The sequence below is a fragment of the Mustela lutreola genome, chromosome 1 (assembly GCF_030435805.1).
Source record: "Mustela lutreola isolate mMusLut2 chromosome 1, mMusLut2.pri, whole genome shotgun sequence".
Taxonomy (NCBI): domain Eukaryota; kingdom Metazoa; phylum Chordata; class Mammalia; order Carnivora; family Mustelidae; genus Mustela; species Mustela lutreola.
In genome coordinates this window covers 89,373,864-89,397,160 of record NC_081290.1, presented here as the reverse complement: position 1 = coordinate 89,397,160, position 23,297 = coordinate 89,373,864, and the positions used below count along the sequence as shown (strand labels likewise).

Here is a 23,297-nt window from a genome sequence, read left to right as displayed (position 1 = left end):
GAGAAAACATAACCCAAAACGTATTGTTTGCTTATGAAATCATCCTCACAGCTTTACAGAGGTAAAAAAAGCAAAATAAAAAGAGAATTATTAGATTTTATCATTCATCCATTCAGCAAATAATTATTGAACACCTACTATGTGCCAGACGCTCTTCTTGCTGATTGGCACATTATATCAATGAACAAAAAAGAAAAAGAAGGGGCACCTGGGTGGCTCAGTGGGTTAAGCCTCTGCCTTTGTCTCAGGTCATAGTCTCAGGGTTCTGGGATGGAGCCCTGCATCAGACACTCTGCTCTTTAGGGGGTCTGCTTCCCTACCTCCCCCTCTGCCTGCCTCTCTATTTGTGATCTCTCTTTCTCTGTCAAATAAATAAATAATCTTAAAAAAAAAAAAAAGAAGAAAATCTCTGCTGTTGTGGAGATTACATTCCAGAATTTCATAAAAATAACAATAATTACCTGACCTCCAAACAAATTTATAGTGAATTTGCTTAATAAACATGGCTCAGAAGATCCAGTGAGGACCAGGAATACCGATCGGAAGATTAATTACTTTCAAATAATTAAAATTTTAGTATACCTGTTTGAAAAACATAAGTAGTTTCAAGAAGAATGTTAACAAAATCATGGAATATGCTATGAGAACAACCCCTCTCAAAAGCGACTAAGGTCTGCACTAAGACCCTAGAGTTTACGTCATAAAATATACACAAAACTCTTAAGTATTTAAGTTTTTTAAATAAAAATGAAGAATTAGGGAGGTTCCTAAGAAAGATAATATCTTTAACCTGTAAAACTTTCCAAAAATTCTTTTGAAAACGGTACAGATCCTCTATGACAGCTAGAGACAAAAAGTTGTAGAAAACCTGAGAGGGGATTTGGTGAAACGCTCCAAAAAAATAAAATACTCTGAGAACGCCAGGACACACCACAGCAGCCCCAGGTGAAAGCACTGGGCAAGGATGAGGGCAAGGAGATAGACATTTCCAGCCAAAAGCAAAACAAAGAAAGAAAATCAAGAGACCCTGTGGTGGACAAGAAAACTGGGAAGAGCTCATGGGGATGGCCCCTTCCTCCCCACTCCATGCATAACCTCAGGGAACAGCCAGGGCAAGAGCTAGGAGGAGTTGAGTAAAATATTTGTGATAGCTATTGACAGCAGTTTTTATTTAAGAGTAAAAGAAGGTGAGCGGGAAGCCTTTGAGGAAAGAATGTTGCTCCCCTGTGCTGGCTGGGGAACCCACAGAACTCCACATGTCCCGGTCAGGAGCTAGTCTAGGCATCAAATGGATTAGAAAATGTCCCCGGCAACCATCGATTAAATGTTTCAACCCACGACAAGTTGAGAGCTGTGAGATTAAATTTATAACTGAACTGATTTTTATCTCCCCAATTCTCCCACACTCAGCTGGAACGGATGGTGTGTGCCAGACTGAGACGCCTTAAGAAGAATGTTTCAAAGAAAGGAAGCTAAGGGAACTCAATCCTTCTGAGGTGACTTTGGGGCAGGGAACTTGTCAGGGTGACTGACAGCGTGCATGGTTCTGGTTGCAGCATCAGAGCCCCGACTGAGGGGGCAGGGAAGGCTGGGATCTCCCTGGTTCTCCACTTGCCTCTCTAAGAGCTCTGCACTGGGCTGCTTATTCCCAGAAGGAGGAGCACCTGTTTCTCAATTACACGAAGGCACTCCATGGGCTGGTGGTGCCCAGGCAACCGTGTCCACTCTCCAAAACCACAGTCAGAGGCAGAGCCCTTATTTGGCAACACTGGGGTGACATTGGCATCTCTTCTGTTTGTATGTTGAGGCGTTGCAACCACTTTGCCTCAGCTCCTTTACTGGCCCCACATGGATACAGACGAGGGGAAGAACTTCCTCGTGCCAGTTCTCACCCAACAGGTAACACCGATCACACCTGAGAGAACCAAGCACTGGCGAAGGGTGACTAGGATGACTGCAGAAGAGTTTTTACAACAATGACATTATGAAAATTACAAATTCCCTTTGCATAATCTTAAATTAAGAATAGGACACTTTACAGTCCAAGATTTCTCAAAAACGTTACAGTAGGGCCCTCAGCAGGCTTTATTTAGACCCAATTTCTCAAAACTGTACCTAGTTAGAACTTGTTAGGCTGAGGGGATTTTCCACGCTTCTGAGCAACGTTTTTCATCTTTACACACAGTTTTGACAGTTGGCAGCTGCAGAGCCACTGGCGGTCTCTGGATGCATAAAGGGATCCCTGAGCACACATGCCCTGACCAGCAGGCTTCCAGCTCCCACGGCACTTTTGGTAACCACCAGTGAACTGCCCATCTGAAAATTCCTTTGCCTATGACAGAACTCTAATTCAAAAAAGAGCTCTGGCTGACGCTCAGGGCATGATTGATTTAATGACCAGGGAATTACTGCCAGCAAACAGGCACACTGGCTAGCCTTTCTTAAACAGATTTTGTGTGTGTGAGTGTGTGTTTGTTTGTTTTCTTTCTATTCCCTTAAGAGAGCTTTTTGTTTCTTTTCATCCATTGGATTTCTGGAACTCCAGTCTCGTTGGCCATTCCAAGTCCTCTGCTCAGACTCAAAAGAGAAAGCAGAACTGTACTGGAAAATCGTGTATCTTAGGTAGAACGAACCCAGCGGAGATTGTCACAAAGTGAAACTGTTCTTTGGATCTGCTAGGTGGGAGTGAAAGTAAAGGTCACTTTTTGGTAACAGACTCTGAATATTAGTAAAAGTGGAACTGTGTGTTGGGGAAAAGAGTAGGAGTTGAAGGTCAAGGGGGAAATTTGGTGGCTGTAGTAACTATGGTTAATTTATGAATGGATTCTAAGCTACGTCAGTGGATGCTTCAGATGAGCCTGAATGAGTAGGGGGCAAGAGAGGAAGTTTTGGGGTGTGAGGAAAGTCCAGAAAAGGTGCTAATCAAATGAGAACGACAAAAGAGAACGACAGGGTAGCCATATTAATGCTTTATTTAGTGCTTGGAAAGGACCACAGGAGGCCCCACAAAAGAAACCATGCAAGATGGCGTGTGGTCACCGGCTTGCTTCTGACAGAACAGCAGGCTCCAGAGTAGAACATCTGGTTATTAGGTATTGTTTTCTGTCTCATGTGTTTAAAATTAATTTCTAAGCATTATTTTGCATGCTTCAGAAAACAAAACACCAAAGCAAAAACCCAAAACAAAATATCACTAGCTTTCTTAGAGGAAAATGTAGTTAATTGTTCCTTGTTATGATTTTTGCCTTAGGCGAATTTAGAGGTAGAATATTTATAAGTCTTCGGATAAGTCTATCACTGCTTCAGGCAATACATCTTTCTCCCTGCTGCTCATCCAAGCCTATGCGGTCATGGAAAGAGCTCTGGACCCAGAATTGGAAGGCCTGGATTCCGGATGTACCTCTGCCCCTACCTACCTGTTATTTGGGCAAGTACTTAGCTTCTTCTTTGCTTAGTAACTAATGCATCTATTCATTTATTCAGTGGCCAGATACCAAGAAACTGCTATGTGCACGAGGATCTCATTTTCTTCATATGGGAATCAAAGGAAATATCCTAAATCAACTCAATGTTGAAAGCACATGGTTGATTTAAAAATGTCATCATTTTTCTTTTTGAGAATGTGGTATAATACGTAGATTTATTACATATTGATTAAAGTATTGGGCTACGCATTTTCAAGTAATACACTTTTTTTATTGGATATTTTTACACTATAAGAGTGCATGCATTTTAACAAGCAGACATTAGTGAAGACAAAAAGAAAAAGTTAATAATTTTTGTATCCTTCCCTGAGTTCTACCTTAGTTAATAATTAATATTAACACAAGGATTCCATGTTTTTTCCTAGGCTCATAACAAATGTAAGTGTATATGATATTTATTTATTAAATTTATGTATTTTCTTCCTTTCTTTTTTAAAATAATAATATACCCATATTACACATCATTGTGCTAATTATTTGGTTATTTTGTAGCACTTTGAAATTTTTTTTCAGGTTCATACATATAGTGTTAACTAATGATTTTTAATGGCCAAATATTACTTGAAAATTATAAATGGACCAAATTTATTTATTCATTTCCCTATAATGGAAAAGCTAGTTGTTTCTATTTTTTTTTTTTTTAATTTCACTAGAATCAATCTGTAATAGCAATATTTGTCTAGGGTTGCCTGGGTGGGTCAGTCAGTTAAGCTTCTGTCTTGGACTCAGGTCATAATCCTGGGGATCCTGGGATGAAGCCCCAAAGGCTTCCTGTTCAGTGGGAAGCCTGCTTTTCTCTCACCCTCTGCCCCACCACCTCCTTGTGCTTTCTCTTGAAGAAATAAATAAAATGTTTTTTTAAAAAAGAAGTGTTTGTCTAGGTATACTCTTATATACTGAACTTTTTTTATATAGATCTATCAAAGTTAGATTCTTGGGTCAAAGAGTATGAATATTCACACTTTTTTTTTTTTTTTTTTTAAAGATTTTCATTATTTATTTGAAAGAGACAGACTACCAGCAGGGGGATATAATCAGAGGGAGAGAGAGAGAAGCAGACTCCTCACGGAGCAGGGAGCCAGACACGGGGTTTAATCCCAGGACCTCAAGATAATGACCTGAGCAGATGCCTGACACTTAATCCCTGAATGTTCAAACTTTTAATAATGCTTCTTTAATAATTGGTTATAGTAATTTTCATTTATGTCATCTATGTGTAAGACTTCTTATTTTCGTGCAATGAAGTCAGCTCTGTATGTATTAATATCTTTGCCGAAATGGATATCTCAGTGTTATTTTAATTTGTATTTTCCTAATTATCAGTGATGTTGATCATATTTCAATATGGTTATTATTTATTTGCTTGTTCTATTTTGTAATTGTTTTTTCTGGTTCTTGACTGACTTTCCTTATGTGTGTTTCTCCTTTCCCATCTGCACTAGTTCCTTGTTTAGTGCGCATTTTCACAAGTACAGGAGTTCTAGAAAAAACACAAAGCAATATAAATGGGATTAGGACTATGGGTATTAGCTTGAGGAGGTAAGAATTGCACTTTTATATAGGTGATCAAAGGCAGGGCTCATTGAGAAGGGGACATTTGGGCAAGCCTTGCAGGAGGTGTGGGAGGGAGCCATGTAACTTACTGGGCAAACAGTCATTTCCTGTCAAGGTAGCCAGTGTCAAGATTCTAAGGCTAGAGCTTGCCTGATATGTCCTACAAATAGCAAGGAGGAAGATATGACTGGAGTAGAAGGAGCTAGGAGGGGGACTGTAGCTCATAATACTAGAAATAAAAGGGAGTCAGCTCAAAGAGGGCTTGTGTGATGAGCATTAAAAAGACATGACTTTTTCCTGGTGAGCCTAACAATGTCGAATATCTATGTTGTACACCTGAAACTAATGTAACATCGTGGGTCAACTACACTTCAACTAAAGAAAAAGAGTCTTGGCTTTTATTCTGAGGAGATGAGGTTTTTGAGCAAAGGGGTGAAATGGTGTGATTTATTTTGAAAAGATCCCTTGGTTGCTGGGTTTAAGGAGGTAAGGGAAGAGGCACAAACCCAATTAGAAAATAATTGCGGTGATCCAGATAGAGGCGCTAATGGTTTGGACAGTGTGTTAGTGGGAAAGTGGAGAGAAAAGGTTGGATTCTGGGCGTAGTTTGAATTTAACCAGTAGGACAGGAAAGGAGAAGGGGAAGAGAGACAGAGAATAAGCAACCAAAAAAATGGAGTTGCCCTTTATTGAGAGACGGAAGACTGAGGAAGGAGCAAATTTGGGATACTTACAGAAGGAGGGTTTTTTGTTTTTGTTTTTGTTTTTTTTTGAGCCTCTTATTTCAGGTATCTTTTAGACATCTCTACAAAGACATTTCTGTAGATATGTTGAGTAAGCAAATGAATAAGACTTGACCAAATTTAATCCTCACCTTAACACAGTAAGGAAGTTTTGGTTATTGCCTGATTTGCAGGTAAGTTAAGTGTAATCATGTTTGACTTTTTTCTTAAAGATAATAATGCAAATTATTCATTATTGTCAGAACATTTTATTATAGACACATGACTGAGTATTTTGATCTTTTAAATACAAATTTATTTAAAGGTGTTGAAATATGAGGCTTAGACCTACTCTAGCCCCTGAGCTACAGAACTGTTTAATTTTGTATTTATGGGGTTGGCTCTTGACATTTTGACTCACAGTACAAATAGATTTAAGTATTGACTCCAAAGGGCAAAGAGCTAAGAACAAAACAAGGTGGTCAGGTAGAGGAAAATCTTGTTGGAAAAGAACAGTCATGGAGGGTATATTAGTGAGAATATCTTTGTGTATGTGGTCTGGGTTTTTTTTTTTTTTCCTCTTTTTTAGCATCGTTAACTACTGACAATTGAAAAATGACCCTGAATGTTCAGAGATGTGTTCAAAAGTATAAAGAAAAACAAGCACAATATGAATAAAAAACAATGGTCAATTATGTATTTTAATCTAGAATATAAAGAAGATATTAGAGTCTGATCATTACAAAGCAAGAACTTCTAAAAATCACAAAGAGCAATTTATAAGTCTCAGAAAAATCAGAAAATTTAATTAAGGTTAAATCTACTGAAGTTTGGTAGAAACCAGGATACACCAATACATGATTTATGATAGTTAAATGTCCATGGCTTAAGCAACTAATTCTATGTAAGTGCTATATTCCTTTAAATCTTCCTCTTTACACTATTTCATAAGTCAGGTAATTTTTAAGTGTTTTATTTAACTGCTCTGAGTTAAGATATTAGTCAATGAAAACAACAACAAACATGCAGTTTCTTTCTTTTTTTAAAGATTTTATTTATTTATTTGACAGAGAGAGACACAGTTAGAGAGGGAACACAAGCAGGGAGGGTGGAAGAGGGAGGCACAGGCTTCCCACTGAGCAGGGAGCCTGATGTGGGGCTTGATCCCAGGACGCTGGGATCATGACCTGAACCGAAGGCAGAAGCTTAGAGACTGAGCCACCCAGGTGCCCCAAACATGCAGATTTGGGGCATAGTTTACCACCCAGAGTAAAGGAACAAAAAAATGGGTGTCATCTAATAAAATATATACTTGGTCTTGGGGTGCCTGTATGGTTCAGTCGGTTAAGCAGCAGTTCATTAAGTCCACAAACAGCTCAGGTCATGATCCTAGGGTCCTGGGAGGGAACCCCACATCAGGGTCCCTGCTCAGTGGGGAGTCTGTTTTTCCCTCTCCCTATGCCCCTCCCCCTGCTTTGCTCTCTCTCTCTTTCTCTTTCTTTTTCAAATAAATAAAGTCTTGAGATATATATATATCTCAAGACAACAAACAAACAAACAACAACAACAACAACAAAAAAATATATATATATTGGTTTTTGTCCCTTGTTCTTGGCAGAACCCCTATCACCCTTGGAATTTCCTGAGTGATGAGAGTGTCTTATTAATCAATCGGAGCTCCTTCTGGCCACACTTAATTTATGTTAATGAGGTGACTCAGGGTGGGACTCTTAGAGAGCTTCAGTCTGGTGTCCCAGAGAGGGCATACCTCCCCATACCTTACCTATGTGTCTCTTCCTTTTGGCTGTTCCTGAGTTTTATGCTTTATAATAACCCAGTAAATGTATTGAAAATATTTGCTTGAGTCCTGTGAGCCATTATAATGAATTATTGAACCTGAGGAGGGAATTATAGAACCCCCAAATTTATAGCTGGTCAGTCAGAAGCAGAGGTGGCCCCTGGAGCTTGTGACTGGAGTTCAAAGTAGGCTCAGTTTTGCAGTACTAAACCACTAACTTGTGGCATCTGTGCTAACTCAAGGGAGCTGGTGTCAGAATTGAATTGAATTGCCAAATACCCAGTTGGCTTTGGAAAATCTGGTGTGCAAAAACCACTCATTTGCTATTGGAAAGAAAGATGTCACAATGGGTATAAATAATGCTTATAATAACCCCAAATTCTATATAATGATAGAAAGATTAGTGAGCCCAGAGGAGATAAGTCTCCAGATTAGTCTTATAAATTCAGATCAATAAAGTTATGACAAATCTCACCCATACTTATTTCTATCTCTGAGTCGCCATAAAATAACTGCAGAAGAATCAGGATCCTCTATTCTTTGATCCCAAGTGGGGTGAGATAAATAGCAGTTAATCATTTTGTTAGGTGGTTTTTATTTACTCCCTCAACAAATATGTATTAAAGTTTATTACGGGCCAAGAACTGCCTTAGATGTTTCTTATAATACATTTGTTATTGTAAGAGATAAGCCAGTAACAAATTTTCACATTACATATAACTATACCTAATCTTACATGACTGCTTCTAAGATAACTACTGAAATTTGAAAATATTTCTAAGCAAAGTTAGAAATATACCATAGCCTAATTTGGTTGCCAATTGGTTGTTTTAAATAGATCTGCATGGCAATTGAATGCTTACTATGTGTCAGAAGCTCTATATGTATTATCTTATTTAATCCTCAGAACTATGATTATCCCCATTGGGAAGATGAGAAAATGAAAATTTTAGAGAGATTAAATAATTTACTTAAAATGTGAGATTCGAACTCAGGCAGTCTGACTCAAGAAACCACATTCTTAACCACAATACAGTTTTTAAATGGTGAGATTGAAATAGTGGATGCCCTTTACTTGTCAGTATATAAGAACTTCTGCTCTCAAGTTTGCACAAAGAGATAGGTGTGAGTGACCCTGGGCCATTGATGATAAGGGGTTTCACCATCTCCTAATAAATTACACCATATAATAATTAAACAAAGATTACCACTATATAGAGATGAAATAATTCCTTAGAAATGTTCTAATTTCTAATAGTCTTGAATTGAGCTAGGTTTGGTAATCATAGGATTGCTACTAAAAGTTATTATGGTTCTCTAAGGAATGCAAATTACCTGGACTTCTAAATACCTATTATATATTAGCAGCTGCTAATCCAAATTGCTCCACACATACTCCCAAATCCTTACAGATCAGCAAAATGGGAAATAAAATCCATAACAAGCACCTGCAGCATAAATAAGTATCAGGTTGCTCGGGCTTCCATAACAAAATACTGCAGATTGGGTTACTTAAACAGGAGAAACGTATTTCTCACCATTCTGGAGTCTGGAAAGCCAAGGTCTCTTTAACAGTGGCAACCTTGGGAAGGCATGACTGAGGAGGGGAGGATGAGAAAAGCCCTGTGGAATTTGGTGGTGAAAGGATATAAGTAAACAAGCTGTGGAATTGAACCCCATGGAAATAAAATCAGAATATACATCAACCAGGAATACACCAACTACCAAAGGAAAATCATTTATCTTCATCAGCAGAAGAGGGTTCTCTTGAACTAAAGAACCTAGTAATACACACTCATCATATCTACAAAGAAACAACTCCTATCCTCAGTTCAGGAAAATGATTATAGGATGATGGGCAGTGCCCATTAAAAACTGAAAGAAAAAAATAGAAAATGAGAATTAAAGGAGTTTAGCTGATGGAAATATTCTTTAATAAAAAACAAACAGGAACAGAGGAAAACTGCAATAAAACACATGCCTCAACAATGTAAACATCTCTAAATGAGTATTCATAAATGTAAAAGACAACCTTAAATCATAAATTCAGAAAACTCAGGACAGAAGTGAACAAAAAGCACAATTTAAAATGAGATATGATTGGGGCTCTTAGGTGGCTCAGTGGGTTAAAGCCTCTGCCTTTGGCTCGGGTCATGATCTCAGGGTCCTGGGATCGAGCCCCACATCGGGATCTCTGCTCGGCAGGGAGCCTGCTTCCTCCCCTCTCTCTCTCTCTATCTCTCTCTCTGCCTGCCTCTCTGCTTACATGTGATCTCTGTCAAATAAATAAAAAATCTTAAAAAAAAAAATGAGAGATGATCAAATTCAAGAAAGAAATTGAAGAAAAAGAAAAATAATTTCACCCATGAAGCCCAAATTACAAAGTATCCTAGGGAGAATAGATATGTGCAAGTCTAATAAGAGATTTAGAGTAAGGGAACACAACTAAAATGAAAGGATCAGAAAGAAGTACTAGGTATAGAACAACAAAACAGATCATATATACATTGGATTTTCCTCAATAAGAAAAAATCTTTCTTTTTAGTAAGAAAAATACAATGGAGTAGAACTACTATTAAAACTATAGCCAAAGAAAAAAAATAAAATCTTAATATTATTGTTATAATTTATACCTTGGAAATTATAAGACAGAGTCGAGCAAAACTGTTTACTTTTAAAGAATTGGAAAAAATATGATTAGGGGAACAAAAAACCAAGAAACTTATGAAAGTTTCTTGACTGAAACATAACAAAAACATGACAAAAAATGACTTTTTTTATTTAGGGAAGTATGAATAAAGAATTTTGTATCCCGCGAAACTGTTTTATATGTATCAAAACTAAAGGAAATCTTGGCAAATGGACTGTTGATGAGTATTAAAATAATAGATCTAAGAATGCATCCAGGATTCAAACAAAGGTAAGAACAAATATGAAAAAGTCTTATGTAAATTGTGTGTGTTCTGACAAAGTAAAAGTAGCTGAAAAAAACTGGAGAAGAGAAAAAGTAGAAATTACAATAAGTTCATTGATTGCTGCATAGATTATAGATAGAAGTCAAATAATATCATTTAAGTCTAACAAATCATAGAAGCCTAATTAAGGGGAAAAAAAGATAAAGGGAATTTAAAGAGTTATTAGCTAGTTAATCAACTACTAAAATCAAAATACAAGCTTTCCTAAATGTAAAAGTAAGTAATAAAAATTAGCAAAATCGACAGATTAAGAAGAGGGGGAAACAAAGTAAATCTAATATTAATACTGACATCAAGTAATAAGACAGAATTGAGAGCAAACATACTGGTAATATCAACAAATGTAAATGGGATTAACTTGGCTATTTAATAAATGGGATTTTCAATGTGGCTTACAAAGCAAAACAAATCTTTGCTGAAGAACAGACACTCCAAAAACAAGTGATTCTGAGAGGCCAGAAGGAAAGGACTGGGCTAAGACATAGCAGACGAATGAAGGCAAGGAGAATGCTGGGTTTGAGATCAGTGAGGCAAAATTCAGACTCGAAGCATTAAATGAGACAAGTTAACACTCTATGAAATTAGTTGGAAGTGAGTACACTTGATAGTTCACCTATCTCTGGCCATTAATTTGAAAATGTCAGAAAACATTAAACCTCAGAGGGTACCTAAACACTGGGCTCACTTATAAATAAATAAATAAATAAATAAATATATGCATATATTTATAGAGAGAGCATGAGCAGGGGGAAATGCAGATGTGGAACAGAAGGGAGGAGGAAGGACTCTGAAGTCCACTCCACACTGAGCCCAGGGCCCAGTGCAGGGCTCGAACTCCAGACCCTGACATAATAACCTTGAGGTCATGACCTGAGCTGAAACGATGCTTAACTGACTCAGCCATCCAGGTTCCCCTATAAACTAATTCTTAAAATTGATCTTGAACATACTCTATTTCCCTAACAATCAGATAAGCATTATATCAATAAGGTAGATAGTACAGAGGTGCCTAGGTGGCTCAGTTGGTCAAGCAGCAGATTCTTGATTTCAGCTCAGATCATGATCTCAGGGTCCTGTGATGTTGCCCTGCGTCGGACTCCATGCTCAGTGGATGTCTGTTTCTCTCTCTGCCCCTCCCCCTGCTCATGCTCTCTCTCTTTCTCTCAAATAAATAAAATCTTAAAAAAAAAAAAAGGTAGATTATACATAACAATTAAACTCTTTTCTTGGAGCTCTGTTAATATCCCAACAAATGAATTCTTTAAACTATATTAACCCACAATGACAAGGAGAATTGGGAGAGGAGACACCAGTAGATGAGATTTTTCTCAATCAGTTTCTTGAAGAAGAAAAGCAGAAGTTGAAATTGCATTACTGGGACACAGGAAGTTAAAACCCATCTCTTTAGAGAGAAAGCCACCAGGAAGTAAGGACAATTTGCAACAAAGAGTCCTTGAGAGGCTAAGCTTTTGAAAGGAGTGAGGAAAAAGTTGAAAACAAGGGGATTGATTTGGTGTCTGATTTTGGAACATTTGAATCCCTGAGGTCTCTTCCCACATGGACGTTTGCAGCCTGGCAACTGTCTTTAACATCCCTTGTGTGGCCAGAGGCTGATTCTTTTGGGAAGATAAAACCAAAGCCTCTGGATTCAGGGAAGAAGGCACAGAGGAGGACACGGAGGGGTGAGGGTGAGAGGCTGCACGAAAATCTACCGGGTCAACTGTAGTAGCCTGAGATCATTTCCCTCACTTTTGCTCTAAATACCTATTAACCAGTCATGTGTCCCAAGACTACACATTTGGGAAAATCCTCACTAGAAAAACGGAATGGCCAAAAAAGAAGCAAAGATTGGAAATTCTGAGGTGGTAAGGAAAATTCCAGGTTGGAGAGCTGAATGGCATTCAAGAAGTGAGGGTGTTAGAAAAAACAGGGTCTGCTGGGATTTACTGTAGAGAAAATATCATAGGTAGGTTATTTGATTTAGTGAGGACATCTAGAAAGCCAACCAAGTCAAGTAGGAGAGAAACTTCTAACTGAAGAAAAGGATAATATTCTTAGGGAAGAAATTTTGACCAGAGTAAGGTATTTGGTTCAACAGTGAATAATATTTGGAGCAATAACAATACTGTAGAAGAAATCACTCTCTTTGTTCCTGCAGAGAAGGTAAACTGGTGTGTGTTATTTTTCTTGAGAGAATTGTGCAATACATATCAAAAGCCTTAAGTTTTCTAAATTTTCAGTCAATAATCCACTTTTAGGATTTTTAGGTTAATTACCCAAAGGAGTGCCTGGGTGGCTCAGTCAATTAAGCCTCAGACTCTCGATTTATTTGGCTCAGATTATGATCCCAAGGACCTTGAGATCAAGCCCCAGGTTAGGGCTCAGCAGGAGGTCTGCTTGAGATTCTCTCTCCCTCTGTCCCTCCCTCTGCTCTTTCTCTCCAAAAAAAAAAAAAAAAAAGAAAGAAAAAAAAAGGAATTTACTCAAAAAAACAAAAGTGAATGTACACAAAAATTTCAAATACAAGTGTACTTGTTGTAGCATTTTTTTTCCTGATAGTAAAAGATTGAGTTCAATCTAATGTCTCAAACAGAGAATAAATAAATAAATAAATATTGAAACATTATATAACTAGATATATTGAGATAAATATTTACTTGGGAAAATATTTATAATACACCTACTAAAAAGAGTTTCAAAACAACCTTTGGCTATAGTCCTTTTTTTTTTTTTTAAATTTTATTTATTTGTTTGACAGAGAGAGAGACCACAAGTAGGCAGAGCAGCAGGGAAAGAGAGAGGGAGAAGCAGGCTCCCTGCTGAGCAGAGAGCCCAATCTGGGGCTCAATCCCAGGATCCTAAGATCATGACCTGAGCCGAAGGCAGAGGCTTAACCCACTGAGTTTAGGCACCCCTTTGGTCCTATTTTTAAAGAAAAAAAAATGGAGAGACAGAGAGACATCTGTAAAATTCTATCAGTAGCTATTTGGGATAGTGGGTTTAAACCTAATTTTTCTTTTCTTTTTTTCTTTTTCCATCTGTATTTTAAACATGAAGACGTTTTGCATAAATACAGGAACTCTGAAAGTTGCCATACACAGAAAGAACTGACTTAGAGCTAATGTTTTAATGTTGTAATTAGAAAACAAAAACTAACTTCAAAAAGAAAGAGAAAGACAAGGAGGATAAGAAGATGGCATGGTGGCAGGTTAATTTGCAATGACCAGAAAATGGTTCTTCTTAGCCTAAGGGTAGAGCAACCTTGCAGGCTAAATTAATCTCCACTGTATCCCCTCATTTTGCAAATGTTTTCAGGGCACATACCATGTGCTATACATTGTGATCAGCTCTTTTCTTATACAAAGCAACTAACCATTCAGCAGATAAGATATGGAAACCACTGGAAGAAACCAAGAATCACACACCAAAGCTTACTTTTCCATGTACCCTTTTAACCTACTCCAAATTTAGATATAGATGTGAAAAGACTTTCCAAGCTGTGTAAACTAGTAAACAGATTTAAGTCTGATTATGAATAATAGCACCCCAACAGTGTCGTATTCCAGTATTTCAAGTATTAATAATGACAGGATAGGCTGTGAAACTTAAGTTTTGCTGCTAATATTTATGTTTCCTTTCTTGCTTGTGTTCTAATATAAAGGGTGATATGGTAAAAAGTAAAATGAAACATTTTTTTTAAAGGCAAAGCAAGCCAAATGGTTTCAATCTTAAAATAAGTTTTATTTTGGGGCACCTGGGTTGCTCAGTGGGTTAAGCAGCCGGCTCTTGATTTTTTGGCTCAGATCTCAGGGACCTGGGATCCAGCCCTGAGTAGGGCTCCACACTCAGTAGGGGGTCTGTTTGAGGATTCTTTCTCGCTCTCTCCCTCTGCCCCTCCCCATCTCGAATAAATAAATAAACCTTTAAAAAATATGTTTTATTTTGTTTTTTAATGTGCTGGTATTTTCTACAACAACGGAAAACACTGATCTGGTAATATAAAGAGAATAATGGAACTTACATGGTTAAAGCAATGGAAGTAATTGTTTTGGAAAGCAGATGTCCCTATCTTAGAAATATTTTCTGGATGTGAAATCTCTAGTCTAGTTGCCTTGGAAAATGAGGTGATGTGTGAAGTAAGTAATTGCAATCCTAACAAAGCAGTATATTCCGAATATAAAGCGACAGCCAGAGTACTGTATCAAAATAAAAATTAGTAAATGATATAAATGACTAAAAGTGGGTAATAAAAACTTATATCAAATTCTGCTCATAACTTGTCTACTCTCTAAAGTAAACCTATGTTTGAACAGACATAGAGAGTTTTCGAAGTAGAAACCTACCAGAGGTTGAAAAAACCTGATTTGCTGAGGGCATTTAAGTTTTCAATTTATATTAAAGAATAAGAGAGAACCAACATAAAGTAAATTTTCCAAATTTGAGTTCCTTTATTTTTTTCATTATTTCATCACATAGTATATTTACGTGACTTCCTGTCCAAACAGCACAAAGAGAGTCGTGAATTTGTTACTTCCAAATTGCCCTGAAAACCAGAGTTTTGCTAATGCAGTATCTTCCATCATGTTATTCAGCTCAAACTGTGTCAAGTTTGATCCATGGAAACTGACTGTACCACCTCAGAAGGATCTGTGGATTTAATTAGCACATTGGAGGAGATGCCTTGAGCTTAAATTCTGAAGCCTTTAGCAAAAAAGGCAACTAGAAGAGTTGGCACACACAGAAAAAGAAGACTAATATTCAGCTCATTCAGCTAACTGCATGTTATTTGTGACCTGCTCAGCAAGCTCTGTCCCTCCACAGTTAATATCAGAGACATTTCTGTTGAGGTAAAAGCTGGCAGAGACAGCCTCTGAATACACAAATTTCATGCTGAGAGGCAGAAGCCGTCCTTCTCAGATAACTGATAAGAAGATTCTTTTTTTTTAAAATCTAATTTAATTTTTTTCTCAGTGTTCCAAAATTCATTGTTTATGCACCACACCCAGTGCTCCATGCAATTGTGCCCTCCTTAATACCCACCACCAGGCTCACCCAACCCCCCACCTCCTTCACTCCAAAACCCTCAATTTGTTTCTGAGAGTCCACAGTCTCTCGTGGTTTGTCTCACCCTCCGATTTCCCCCAACTCCCTTCTCCTGTTCATCTCCCAATGCCCTCTGTGTTATTTCTTATGCTCCACAAGTAAGTGAAGCCATATGATAATTGACTCTCTCTGCTTGACTTATTTCACTCAGTAGATTCTTTGGGGAATTCTAATTTGGTGTTCTTTCCACCAGCATCTCCCCAGCACTTCTTAGCACATAGTAGGAATTTCTCAAGTGCTTGTTGCATTGAATCAAAGAGTTTATGCAGGCATAAAGTGTCAAAAACAGAACAGAAGACATACTATGGATATCTGTTTAGGCATTCTGTGTAAGCGAGGCCTCGGAAAATGAAAAGTCTGTTTTCATCCCGTGGGGGTTGTTTATATGGAAGAAGCTTTTCCTAAATATGCTTTATAGAGTCTGGCTGAAAACACAAGTTTTCCAAAAGCCCCTTGTCTTAAATCTCTGTGAATTTATACATCTAATAAAAAATTAGTTTTATTTAATGTTACATATAAACACATAATTGAGATACTGTCCAGAAATCCAATATGACTTTGATGTTTACTAGTTTGAATATCTATAATATATGAAAAACTGACAAATTTGTTTCATGAACTTTAATATTGAAACTACTTAAAGCATGACTAAGAATTAGCAAAATTTATGAGAAAAAAAATCATGATGACCTGTGATGTTCTGTGAGTCATTAAAAATACTCAACACTTCAAAATCATTTCTCTTCTACCTGATGAAACAATCTGAGGGGACAGAAAATAGTTTATGTGTCTCTGAGAAAGTAGATGGTACCACTAACCTCTCTTCAATGTGGACGGCAACTGTACAAGCGGTCTTTTGTTCTGCCTTTCCAAAATAGTTTAATTCAGGGTCAGGTAAGAAGGAAGTTAAAAACAAAGAAGCCAAAAGAATTGTAAAAATGCTGATGATATCATGAAAGAGATCACTTTAGCTTTCTCTTACCAAATACATAGTCTTGCTCTAACAAAAACATCTGCCTGTCAGCCCATAAATGTCCCTGTACTTCTCTTCCCTTTATGAGCAAAAAATGGAGTTTTAAGGGACATTTAATAGCCAGCAGCTGTTTGGCTGCCAAATACTGCATGTGGAGGGGAGTATACTATTCATATGGTTAAAAAACAAAACAGAACAAAACAAAAAAAAAACCCAAAACCCCAGCAACTATTGCTTTATTTTTATTTTTATTATTTTTGGGGGGTTATTTGTTTTTTTTTTTTTAAATATTTATTTATTTGAGAGGCAGAGAGAGACAATGAAAGAGAGAGAGCATGAGAGAAGAGGAAGTCAGTGGGAGAAGCAGACTTCTGCTGAGCAGCAAGCCCGATGCGGGACTCGATCCTGGGACTCCAGGATCATGACCTGAACCGAAGGCAGTCACTTAACCAACTGAGCCACCCAGGTGCCCCGGGTTATTTGTTTTTTTTTAATCGAAAAGCTAACAGACTGGCTAGTTACATTTCCCCCCAAACCACAAATTTAGTAATAATTGAGTCTCTTTGCTTTATTTTCTTAAAGTACACCAATGTTTTGCATAATGGCATTTGAGTTCTCTGAACTTCACAGAAGCTCCTTAAGTGCATTTAAAACCTGTACATCGTGCTGGGAAGGCAATGAATGACTGAGATTGTATTCAATCATGTTTAATAATAGGCTGAAAGAGTGCCATCATGAATAAGTTTAATGCCAGGTAAAAGAGGCAATTCATGAGAATTTAACATTCATTTTATCCTTCTGAGATTACCTCTACATGAGGCTATAATGAATCATAGTAGTTTTCCTTGCTAAGTTATAACTTTCTGAACACATAATTCATTTTAAAAATACTCACATTTCTTAAAATAAACTTTAAGACAGACAAACATTTACCTTAGAAAAATTAAGATGAGGAGCTAGCATTATGAGAGTACTCCAAAACAAAGATGCTTTGAGATCCTATTAAAGGGAGATAAAAAACTATAAAATACTGTATTTACTTTGATAATCCTTCCCTGGGATCCATAAAAACCTCTACTATTTACTTCTACTTTGCAAAGAAGTTTGGTATGACATCCATAGTATAGCCATGTACTACTTGAAGAGATGGCAAATTTTACCCCTGGAGAGCCTAAAACGGTTCAATTAGAAGGGAGTCCGGTTAGGAAAGCAGAAGGGAACGATGACTCAGCATTCACACTGCCGTTGCTGCCCTGTTGCTTCTCATCTCCCTTTTTCCTTCTTCTCACCTCCCCTGAGACAGAGATGCAGCCTGCAGTATCTGCCTCATCCATTCACACTTCTTCTGGACCCTGAGTCATATACACCTTGAAAGGTTAACCTGAAAACTATCTCTTGAACATTTCAAATTACTGTTAAAAACCTACCCCGCCTTTCTCTCAGAAATACACATTATTTTTTTTACTACTGAGAAAGAAATACGTTACTACTAAATTCTGCGTAATTTTCATCATTAGTAAATGGAGAGAATCTCAACATGCCTGTGCATTGCAGGAGGAGGCAACAAAGTAAGACCCAGGAACCCATGGAGTCCTTATAATTCTCCACATGAAGACAATGGTGTGGGGGGAGGGGAGGAGGTTAATCCCTACCTCTTCAGAGTGGATATACAGAAAATGCTAAGGATATACATATCTTCAAAACACAGGAACGATGGATTTGACTGCCTTCTTTCCGTCTCTTTCCCCTCCTTCTTTCTTTCTTTTCCTTACTTTTCTTCTTTCTCTTTTAAATTGGTAAAATATGGCAAACATGGACCTCTTCTATCAAAGGAGAGTAAGGTATCAGCTTTCCTAGAAATCACTCAACATTGTAGGTTGTATTCTATGCTTCTGTAATATCTATAGTATCTTAGAGTTGTCACTATAATTGGTTAATCCCCAGAGTACTTCTGTGATGTACATTTTGTATTTTACTTACGTTTGATAAAATTCTATATGAAATAGATCAGTGCTTATTGTGGACCTACGGTGGGTTATACTGTTGGGCTGTATGTTGAGTTCTTTCTCTTGAGATAGATTAAATCGTATCAGGGAGAGAAGACTGATACACACAGCACAGTTATAGAATAACAAAGAGTAGTACAAATTAAGATGCTAAACTTATACAGTTGAAGACTAACATGCTTGTTATAGAAACTGGTTGAGAGGAATGGGAGGAATTGACATTTCCATATTTATTCAAGCTTCTAATCATCCTCCATGCCAATTGTAAGCACTGTTGCCAGATTACCCTATTGTCAATGCCCTGTTCAAAATTCCCTCCCCTCATATGGGGTCATGATTCCCATACTGGAAGTACATATGGACCTCTCTTCTTTAGTAGCTTTTCACAGACCAAGAAACCTGAACATGTGTCTCCAGACCTACAGGTTATGAGAACACTAATTTGAGAAACACCGGCTTATGAACCTGAGTTTTATTATTTCTTTAACTTTAACTTGAAAGAAGTTTTGTCTTTATAGACAGAGAAACACTGCTCTACAGAATAAGTTGCCGGCTATTTAGTCTCTCACTCAAGATGTGTTTTGTATTACATGCCAGATGTGGAAGCCAGAATGAACTGCTTACTGGTCCCTACACAAGTCCTCATTTTCCTGTGAGGACATTTTTGTACACATTCTGCCTTGAGCCTGAAACACTTCTTCCTTCACTTTTTCATCTTTTTTCCCATCTTCTATTGCTAGAAGTCAGGCCAGACAACTCCTTCTTCTGGCATCTTTTTATGGCCACAACTAGGATTCTCACCTTCCTCTGATTTCTCAGAGAAGTGTATATAGGCCTTACTTATGAGGCAAATGCTGAAGGTATAATATACTGAGGTATGTGTCTGGTTTTTCACTTCTGGACAGCAAGTAAGCTAGATGATAGGGTCAGTATCTGACTCATCTTCTGCAATAGCAAGCAAAATATCTTGCCCCTAAAAGGTGCCATATAAAAAGTCAAAGAAAAATCTATGTGGGTCAATGAATAGAAAGCTTGAGAAAATCTATAAAGGGTTGAGAGAATATGGAAAGTGCCCGAGGATGGGAATTTTTGATGTAGTAAATTTCTCACCCTATCCCTCAGCTAAGGATTTAATAACTCAGGAGAGAAGATATCACGATCACTTCATGTTATTAATGAACTAGAGTTGTTTTCTAGGAGCTAATTTCTACTATTCAAGAGAAATTATCTTAAGGTCCAAATTTGCCAAGGTAAATTTACCAAATACTTAAAAAAATAAACAAAAACCTCCATGACCTACTATAGATTCTTGCCCCCGAGAGAGCAATGAAAGAAAATATATTCAAGTAATCCACATTGTTATCCCCCCTCTTTTTCTTATCTACCCTATGTGGTTTGATCCGGTTAGGTTCTCATCCACTTTTGGTGGACTCATCAACTGTGTCTGACGGCAGAAGTGCTCAATTAGAACATTATTATTATAGGCATATTTCCTCTAAATCAAATGTCATATTACCTTTCAGAATCCTCCAGCTGATTGGTGAACATTACCAGTTTCTCTTCGTGTTTCTCATTTTTGTTTATGTGTCGTCCACATGGAATCTAAAAGAAAAAAAAAATATGAAGGACGTGAGGCTTGGATGGGTCTCCAGGGAAGGTAACCATGTCAGTGACTAGAGAAGAAAACCACCTGTTAAATACATTTTTCATCAAAAGCCATGTTTTTATTCTCATGTCTTATTTTCAGCACTGCCAGTTATGAGAAAACAGACCACAAAGTCGTCTTCTGCCTAGTTTCAACCAAAGGTAAAACACTAGGTATAAACATAAAGACTCAGTCTTTCGGTTGTAGAAGAGTCTCATGACAGGGAGAAATTGTCCAGGAACAAGTAAAAGAAAGCTGGACATTTCAACGGACGAGTCATAAACTGTTAAAATTGTCAGACTGACATGTTTGTAGTTCAATTAGCCACAGTCCAGGAATGAGTTTTCCAGAAGTCCTAATGACCCAAGGACACCAAGAACTTTCTTCTCAGAACACCATTCACTCTAGATTTTTCTCTAATGAAAGTTGATAATTATTTCTATGATTTTCGGATAATAAGGGAACTGGTGATGTAACCATTAAAAGAGAAGAAGGAAATAAAAAGAAAACTGTATATAAGACACAGAATTTTTGAAATTTCCCATTTTTTTCCTATTAATTGCAGTGTAAGCACCCAACTTTGTTCAAACATTATATAGACTTCATAGTACCTCGTGGGGCTTATAGTAGATTCTTGAGATTGAAGCATTTGAAGACGTGTGTGTGTTAAAAGCCAATTCCTGCAGGCACTTAACACATTTTAAATGCATCTGGAAACCACTAATTGCTGTGATCCCATTAGAAAATGTAGGCAGTTCAGGTCTGCAAGAAACATGAAACCAGCTTGTCTGAGTTTTATGAGTTTCTATTTAATTGTAACAATAACCAAAAGAAAAAAAAAAGGGAGGAGAGGTTGTTTGTTAAAATGATCTTAAGATTTGTTTCAGCTATTGGCAAGCTGTCTGTACATAGTGTGGGAGAGTGGGTTTTTTTTTTTTTTGTTTTGTTTTCAGCTTGTGACAGCTGTTTAAAAGTCATCTGTTACCACCATGGTAGCCAGTTAGTAGATGAAAGCAAATGTCTTTCAGGACTGTTGTAGGAATTGGACCACCAACTAGTACAGCTATCTTTTAATTATGGAGTATTGCAAAAGTGCCCAGTTTCTTTATATGGCACTCTGGAATTATTACACAGTTCTGCAAATGCATTGAAAAGGCAGGCAAATGAGGTGCTACCTGACAAACTAACTTGCAGTAAGTGCTTATGCTGTAATTTCTGAAAGACTTTTTAAAAATGTATTTAATTCATTCACATAAATTTGTAGAAAAGTTTTTAAAAATGTCTTCAATGCCTTCATTATCCTTAAAGCTACTTTTAAAATAGTGATAATATCACAAAAGATCTGAAATGATACATGGAGTCCTGGAATGTCAGAGAATCATGGGATTGAGACCTTGGAGAATACTCTGAGTGTTTTGGCACCATCATCTTACAAGAGAAAAAACCAGAAGCTAGAAGAGGACAAGTGATTTGGCTAAAAAATGGCTGGTCTAGGATTAGATGTCAAGCCAATTGAACTCGTAATCCGTGGTTTTCTACTGTTTTTGTTTTTTTTTTTTAAATATTCAAACATGATACAGACAAAATTTCAAGTTTGAAATAAGGGAAGATATTTTAATACTAAAATATTTAAAAAGTAACATACAAAAATTTTACATTATGAATGAAACTCATAAAAGTATACATCATTCTTTTTCTTTTTCTTTTTTTTTTTTTTTCAGAGAGACAGAGTACGTGTGCTTGAGCATGGGGATAGGTAGAGAGAGAAGGAAGGAGAGAATCTTAAGCAGGCTCCACGCTCATCACAGAGCCTGAGTCAGGGCTTGATCCCAGGACCCCCCGAGATCATGACCTGAGCTGAAATCAAGAGCTGAACACTTAACTGACTGAGCCAAGTGCTTCCCAAAACTCATAAAAGTATATTTCTTAGGTAAGGACTTTGTATCAATTGAACTAAGTAAACAACCCCAAAACAGCATGTGGAGAGGGAAATTTCCAGACTTAGAATTTTACAGTTTAAGATGCACAGATAAAACCTCTGAGGCAGTGAAAACACACAAGACTGGTATCATAAGGTATTATTTTACTGAACATTGTATTTCCTTTCTAAATAGCCTTTTCATATGCTGAGATTTTATACTTGTTATTATTCTGTATAGAAGTCAAAATACCGAGTAGTGATAATCAGAAAAGCCAATAGCCAAAAGCCAATATTATAACTTCTAATATTTATCCTTTTTTATTGATAGAGATATTTTTCCAATGGAATGGCGACAAAAAAGACAATTAGTAAAGGACACTTGGCAGTTGAAAGACTTTTCTTTCAGGTGAAAACAAATAAAACAAGCCAACCCTAAGGACCCAGGGCGCTTCTTAATACCAGTGCCTCATTTGTTTTAATCACAGAGAAAATGAACAAATTCAGAAGTGTCTTAAGACTGAGCAAATATTCGTGTGCCTCTGAACTTTATCTTACTAATTACAGTTCAGGGTGACATGAAACTGTAACATAAGGAATTCTCCTCAAGTTCTCTCTTCAATAGTTCTTCACTGAGCAAAAGCACAAAATCAGTCTAAAAGGGAGGGAATGGATTTCCAAAATTTTTATTGGCTGGTGTGGAGACATGAAAATATGTAGGAACAAAGCCGCTACAACAAACTAGCAGACATTGAGTAAGAACTGCCAATTCCAGCAGTACATTGCATTTACCTTGGATTATGGTTCATTAATGTCTTATAAAATATGTAATTCAAACCTTTTATCTTGCTAACCATTTTAAGTATTTGAAACAGAATGGGACAACCAAGTTAACACAGAACATGGTGGATTTTCATTATGGCAAATTGTATTTGAATACCAAACAGTAGAAAGATAAAGGGAAGATAGTGTACTTCACCCTTCTTAATTTTAAGATTTAGGATTCAAATCTTAACCAAAAGATTTGCAATTAAAACCATAGATGTTAGAGTACCTGACTGGCTGACAGCACCCTCTAAGGTAAAAGCAAACACATTTCTGTTTCCATCATTTGGTTA

The 23,297-nt window shown here is 37.1% G+C and overlaps 1 protein-coding gene across 2 annotated transcripts in view; it reads right to left on the bottom strand.

Annotated features, from left to right (window-relative positions):
• Nucleotides 1–23,297, bottom strand: part of TNIP3 (TNFAIP3 interacting protein 3) — a 101,179-nt gene that overhangs the window by 68,294 nt on the left and 9,588 nt on the right. For both annotated transcript variants that reach the window (XM_059169341.1, XM_059169334.1), the window contains exon 2: nt 20,133–20,218. In XM_059169341.1, coding sequence (XP_059025324.1) covers nt 20,133–20,218 — 86 coding nt within the window. The remainder of the gene's footprint in view (nt 1–20,132; nt 20,219–23,297) is intronic.